Raw genomic sequence first — 7,084 nt, 5'->3', positions numbered from 1 at the left:
ATACAAAAACAACAAAGGGCAATAGCTCTAAGTTAAGACAGTGCAGGGTTATGATTATTATGCATGACACTTCTTCCCATTGATTTCTACAAACCCATGAAATTTCATGTTAAAATGTTGTATCATATTTGGGACAAAGCCCAGAAAATTTCCATCTTACAAAAACAACAAAGGGCAATAACTCTTATTTAAGAAAGTAATGGGTTATGGATCTTGAGCATGGCACTAATCTCTTCATTAATGTCAATACATTCATGAAGTTTCGTGTTGAAAGCTTGCATGGTATATAAGATATAGCCCTAAAAAACTCATCATACAAAAAACAAAGGGCAATAACTCCTATTAAAGAATGAGTAGAGTTATTGTTCTTGTGCATGGCACTTCTCCTCATTGATATCTATACATCTATAAAGTTTCATTTGATATCTTATATAGTTCTGAGATATAGCCCTAAGAAGTTGTGTGACAGAAGGACTGACATGGACAGACAGACAGATGAACAGACAGACACGCCAATTTCTTCATTTATCCGCCTTTGACGGGGGATAATAAAGTTAATCCTGATTCATCTTGTTATGAATTATAAACATTTAATTATGTTACACACCTGTATTTACAATCCAGATATATGGATTTAGGATAACTTAATAGAATAACAATCTTTGATATCTATAGTACTTGCAAAATCTATTTCAATGTTATCTTGATAGTTTCTGACTTTTGGAATACTACTGTAATAGTGAGTTTAGACACTGTGATATTAACTTTTTTGGTTTTAATTGCAAATATTAAAATCAAAGCATACAGTTTTGAAATGAACTTACAATCGTTGATCTTTGATTAAAAATTATTTAATTATTTTAACATATATACTTGTAAAACCAGAATTATAAATTTGTATGTTTCTATTACATATTCTAAGATTGTAATTTTTCAAGACTGAAAAGCTGAAAACAGTATGAACTTGTCAAAGTCCGTATTGGCAAAAATCAACAATTGTATTATTTATTTGTGTTCATTATTATCATATAAAATATCTTCATTAAACTGGAAGTCTTTTTATAGTCAATTATAACGTTTGCTTCATCAGCCACACTTATAAATATATATAGTCACACTGCCATTGTGTTTATAAACTGTAGTTAATGTCCCCAATTGTGGTGTCGTTCTGATTATGAGGTGTCAATGGTAGGGTCACAAAATGCTCATCAGTCTTGCTTGATTAAGTTCAAAGGGAACATGTAACTATTATTTAAGGACAATAAGTCTTGAAAATTCATGATTAAAAATAGCAAATTATACAATATTATAAATAAAAATAACTATAATTAATCTATTTATATTAAATATTACTACTTATAATAATAAGTAAAATGTTAATTGATTACAATCTGTTTTTATTGAAAACAGTGTGGTATTTACAAATAAATACACATAATTGCAACACAAAGGTGGTAGCAGTATTAAAAGACAACCCAGTATTTCATTTGAGTTAAACAATATATTTACAAGCCATCTTAGGTCTTTATTTCATGACAATTAATGGAGCAAAAGATATGATGAAATACAAAGTCACTGTGCAGCTGCAAGTATTGTCTTCAAGCTACTTCACATTCGATAGTGGCCTCTAAAAAAATAACATGCTATTAACACTGTTCCAGGCCCTGCAGTGAAGGTGAGAAATCATTAGGTCCCAATTTGAACTTTGAAGCCATGTTTTTTTGGCAAGATATAATAATGCTTAATTTAATTTAAAGCAAAGATTCATACTATTTGGAACTGCATTTTCTGTTTGTTATTCTTGCCTATGAGCTTTTTCCACTACACATGTACAGATGTTTAATTTATGCATTTTAATTTGATTTAATTAATATAAATTTAAATTTTCGCTCCTAATTTTCTTTGAAATTCTATACCAGTTATTTGGTATGAGTTATAATTATTGAATGAATTACGATTAGCAATGTCCCTTTAATCATACGTACATGCCTACCAAATTTATCTGGAGGTGAAGATATGTTATCACATACCATATAATATCAATGGGCAGGATAGTGCACGTCTTTGTCACAGGACAATAATGCAATACGCACATGTTATTTTTCTACATTAATTTATATTTCAAATAATAAAGTGATAGAAATGAGTGCAAATTTGGAGAGCCTAATTCAAAGCGGATATGATTTGATCTTTCCTTTTTTTACCTGTCAGGGCAACATCATTTACAAAAAGGCTGAATTTTTCTGTAAGGAATGTTCAAAGTGTTACTGTGGAACATGTGGGGAGTACCATAACTTTCTTTTTAAGAAGCATGCAATTTGGGGCAAGGAAAAAATAAGCCAGTGGCCTGAAACCAATGTGAATGTACAAGAGCAATGCCAGAAGCACAAGGGTGAGAAACTGACAGCATTCTGTGAGGACCATAGTAAACTGATGTGTCGTGTCTGCCGTATCTACACACACAAGTAAGTATTAGCACTGTATTTATCTTTTTAAAAAGCACACAACTTTGGGTAAAGACAAGATCAGCACCTCGGGCCAGAAGCAACTGTGGACTTACAAGCGCAATGTCAAGAGCACAAACATGAGAAACTGACAGTATGCTTTGAGGACCATGAGTAACAATTCTGCTATGTCATGTCTGCCATATAAGCAGACATATTAAGTGCCAGCACTTTTAATACAGTATAAAGTCAAATTCAATTAAAAATAAATAAATTCAATTCAAACGTGCATAAGACTAGTTCTAATGAGATTAAATGTTTTTATCTTTACTATGACCTTTTTAATTGAATGCATTTTTTTGAACTGTAATACGACATTTTGATTTTATGTTCTTTCTTAAAATATTAAACATTGCCATGATATTATGCATTTGAAATCAAAGTTTTACTCAAAATGTACTGAACCAGTAAAGTATTTCCGAAATTCCATGTTGCCAAGATATTTTATTCCATTTTTTATAACCATTTAATTACAAATTCCATTCTTATGAATATGAATATTGACTAAGCAAGACTAATTTGGTATATATTTATACATAAATGCATTATATATGCATATAAAAAAGTAAATGAGGTGTAACAAGTGGACTAAAGAAAATATAAGCACACAAGTGTTGTTTTCTCCCCTCAGAAAACCAGAAAAATACCAACGTACATCTAGTCATATATCATTTTAAAAACAGTTTCAAAAAAACATCAGAAGGTAAATACAAACTTTGAGCATGTACATTTGCTACAATGTATCCTAGATAAAAAATTGAAAAATAGTTTAGTTTTATGCCACAAGTTTCAAGTTCCAGCTTCACTTGTTATACAAATGACATTTGCACAAATGAAGATGCCTTAAACATAGTTCAGTTGAGAATTTTATCTATTGCACAAACTTATGAAACATATTGTATTAATATACAACTATCATAAACTGATTTCAAGTATGATTAACATGTAGTTATTTCTAAACGAAAGCAATCATGCCCCTTATTGTAAAAAATTGCTTAGTTCATATTCATCACTTAAGCATTGATACTTAGCATTATATAGTTTCAATATGTTAACAGTTTACCCACACAGATCAGTAAGGAATTACTTACCTGAACCATTGAATTAAAAATACGTTTTGTATAAAGCTTAAGACAGGGGAAATTTTACCTTTGAAATAAATAGACTTGTCAGCACTTTTTTTCAAGTCATCTAATTCATTTATGAACATCACTATAATATTTGAAAAGTCTAAAATAATTAAAATAGCAACAAGAAATATCTTTAAACAAGAGATGTGTTTGTCAGAAACACAATGCCCCCTACTGCACCGCTTTGAAGCCATATATTTGACCTTTGACCTTGAAGGATGACCTTGACCTTGACCTTTTACCACTCAAAATGTGCAGCTCCATGAGATACCCATGTATGCAAACTATCAAGTTGCTATCTTCAATATTGAAAAAGTTATGGCAATGTTAAAGTTTTCGGACGGCCACACAGACTGACGGACAGTTCAACTGCTATAGCTGTCAACCTATACCGGGACCATAAAAAAGATATACAGTGTTGATTGTGGTCGGTGTTGATGAACGAGCAAAAGTTATACTTATGAGATCAAAGACAGCGATTGCCTTTTTTCTGCGCAGTTATTAGCTGCATCACACACAAATCAATTACGAGGAGTTGCGCCAGATTTCATGGCTTGTTTTGCTTAATTAGATATTATTTAACAGATATCTATAGTTATAGAATAAAAAAACACAAGAAGAATGAACATAAATGAAAGCATATAGGTCAGCTGGCATAAACACGAACCATCTGTACATATTTGAAATATTTATACCTGCGTTCTTCGAACAGACCTGTTTTTGTGGTTTGTCGAACATTGATATTTGATCCCATTATTAATAGAATATTTATTCATCGCACTTATACTTAGTTTATTGGTCTATATGATTTAATACATTTCTAATCAAATAAATCAAAACTGGTACTTATTGTAACCAGGGGCAAGTTATGAAAGTATATTTAATATGTTTTATGATGCTCATTAGTTTATATTTCATGTATGTTGGTAATTATGTAAGTTGGCTTTAAGTATATTGGTGTGGTAATACCAGAGACCCAGAGATAATCATTAAAGAGAATTCAGGGACACCTATAGAGAAGTAGTTCCACCAGGTTAAGGGGTAGACGGTTACACATGTGTGAAATAGTAGGGGGTAATTGTTATGTAAAAGGTTGTGAGTGCCAGTTGGATGGGTGAAAGATATGAATGTGACCAATGACTGAAAGATGCATATTAAGATAATTAGATTTGATTGGAAGAAAGGAATTAGGGATGTGTCAAAATGCTGAGAGAAGGGAGTTAGGGATTGAGATGATAGTCAGTGAGGGGTTTAGGAAGGTTAAGAACTGGATGCGTGAAAGCGAGTAGCAATTACCTAATAATTTTTTAGTAATGTGGACACATACAAGATTAGTTGAGTACATTGCAAATAAAAGGGTTTAGGAAGGTTAAGAACTGGATGCGTGAAAGCGAGTAGCAATTAATAGATTTTTAATAATGTGGACACATACAAAATTAGTTGATAACATTGGAAATAAAATATAAAAATAGAACTTTGATTTAATTGATATTACACCACGTCAACAATAGCATAAATGGCGTCCTGTGACATAATGGTGGAGAATACGGGTATCATTTCGACTGTTTACTTGGTAGAATTTCGGATAATTAATTAATCAAGACTGGTGTATGTGTATAGGTGACATTGTAGATTTCAAAATGTCTCGAGGAAACATGAGTGATAATGTTCCAAAATTTGAAATTGGCGAAAGTGCCAAATTTTACATACAAAAACTGGAAGAATTAGCAAAAATGAATAAATGGAATGACGAACAAAAATGTGTACAGGTGTGCATGTCCATGCCTAAAGAAGCTGAAAATTGGTACATGAACTTATCCGAGGAGACCAAAAATGATTATGGACTAATTAAACAGGCATTTTTAACAAGATTTGACACAAATGCCAACAGGACTAAAACATATGTGACATTTGTTGCATTGACACAAGAGTGTAAAAATGTTGAACAATATTTTGAAGAAGTGCAAACATGTGGGTGGATATTAGGGATGATGAAATCTGGGTTGGGATTGTATTTGGGTCATCTGTGGTCAAAAACTAGGTCACTAGGTCAAATAATAGAAAAACCTTGTATAGACAATAGAGGTCGCAGTTTTCATCCAATCTTTATGAAATTTGGTCAGAATGTTTATCTTGATAAAATCTGGGTTATGATTATATTTGGGTCATCTTGGGTCAAAAACTAGGTCACTAGGTCAAATAATAGAAAACCTTGTGTAGACAATAGAGGTCAAAGTTTTCATCCAATCTTCATGAAATTTGGTCAGAATGTTTGTCTTGATGAAATCTGGGTTGGGCTTTTATTTGGGTCACCTAGGGTTAAAAATTAGGTCAATAGGTCAAATATTATAAAAACCTTGTGTAGACAATATAGGTCACAGTTTTCATCCAATCTTTATGAAATTTGGTCAGAATGTTTATCTTGATGAAAACTGGGTTGTGATTGTATTTGTATAGTCAGGTGAGTGATTCAGGGCCATCATGGCCCTCTTGTTTAATTTAGTCAATTGACCGAAACGTGAAAAGGTCCCTTTAAATAAGTACGGCTAGCATAGACATAATTTTACATTCATTATAAGTAGTGACTATATTGTATTGTTTAACAAGTATTCTTTATAAAGGCCCATGTCAAAGCCACAATTCAAGTTCAAACGTCATAACATAGCCCATCTGGAATTAATTTTAAATAAAATGTACCATTCTTGTTAACCTGGGCAGTCATTTGTACAATATGTTTTATGCGCTTAAAGTCAGTTTAAATTAGCATTTTATTGAATGCACTTCTTACAATTTCATTCCAGTAGGTTTAAATTAAACTGACACTGTACATGTTCTCACATGACAGTTTACATCGTGACGTAGTGAGGCTGGTCACTAGTCCCACAATACTATGCCGCAAAGAGCTCTTAGAGTTATGCGTGGGACAAGGTTTTACATGTTCACATGATATTTTCTGAGTCATGTTATAAGTGGTAATTGTTGATCTAATATAAATAGTATATAATATATATGTATGTATCATGTGTTTATATACTGATGCAGATTTGTTTGTAATTATAGTGTCAGAAAGTGACTTTGTTAAAACTATTTAATCTACAAAATGGCAACAAGTTCTCAGTCTTCAGTTGAGCCCAGTTCTAATGAAGTGAAGGACTATATTTGTAATGCCTGTGAAGACCAGAATAATGCTGAGACCAGTGCTGATTTCTATTGTAAACAGTGTGAACGATTTTATTGTGGAAACTGTATTCATCTGCATGGTAAATTGTTTGCAAAACATAATTCCATTGGAAGGGTTGATATAGATAAATGGCCAGTTTCAAAAAAAGTGGTGGATTTTCTACCAACTTGTGATGTTCATAACGAACAAAAAATTGACCAATTCTGCAACCTGCACAAACAGCTGTGCTGCCCTCAGTGTGTATCTGATCAACACAGGTAGGGCCTATG

At 32.1% G+C, this 7,084-nt stretch overlaps 1 protein-coding gene across 1 annotated transcript in view; it reads left to right on the top strand.

The window, feature by feature from the left end:
* The first annotated feature begins 2,043 nt into the window (after positions 1-2,043).
* The window catches only part of LOC127832260 (uncharacterized), a 58,782-nt gene continuing 53,741 nt past the window's right edge, over positions 2,044-7,084 (top strand). The window contains exon 1 of the mRNA XM_052357619.1: positions 2,044-2,465. Coding sequence (XP_052213579.1) covers positions 2,143-2,465 — 323 coding nt within the window. The 5' untranslated portion in view covers positions 2,044-2,142. The remainder of the gene's footprint in view (positions 2,466-7,084) is intronic.

This window comes from Dreissena polymorpha, chromosome 5 (assembly GCF_020536995.1).
Source record: "Dreissena polymorpha isolate Duluth1 chromosome 5, UMN_Dpol_1.0, whole genome shotgun sequence".
NCBI lineage: Eukaryota > Metazoa > Mollusca > Bivalvia > Myida > Dreissenidae > Dreissena > Dreissena polymorpha.
This window is presented reverse-complemented; position numbering and strand designations above follow the sequence as displayed.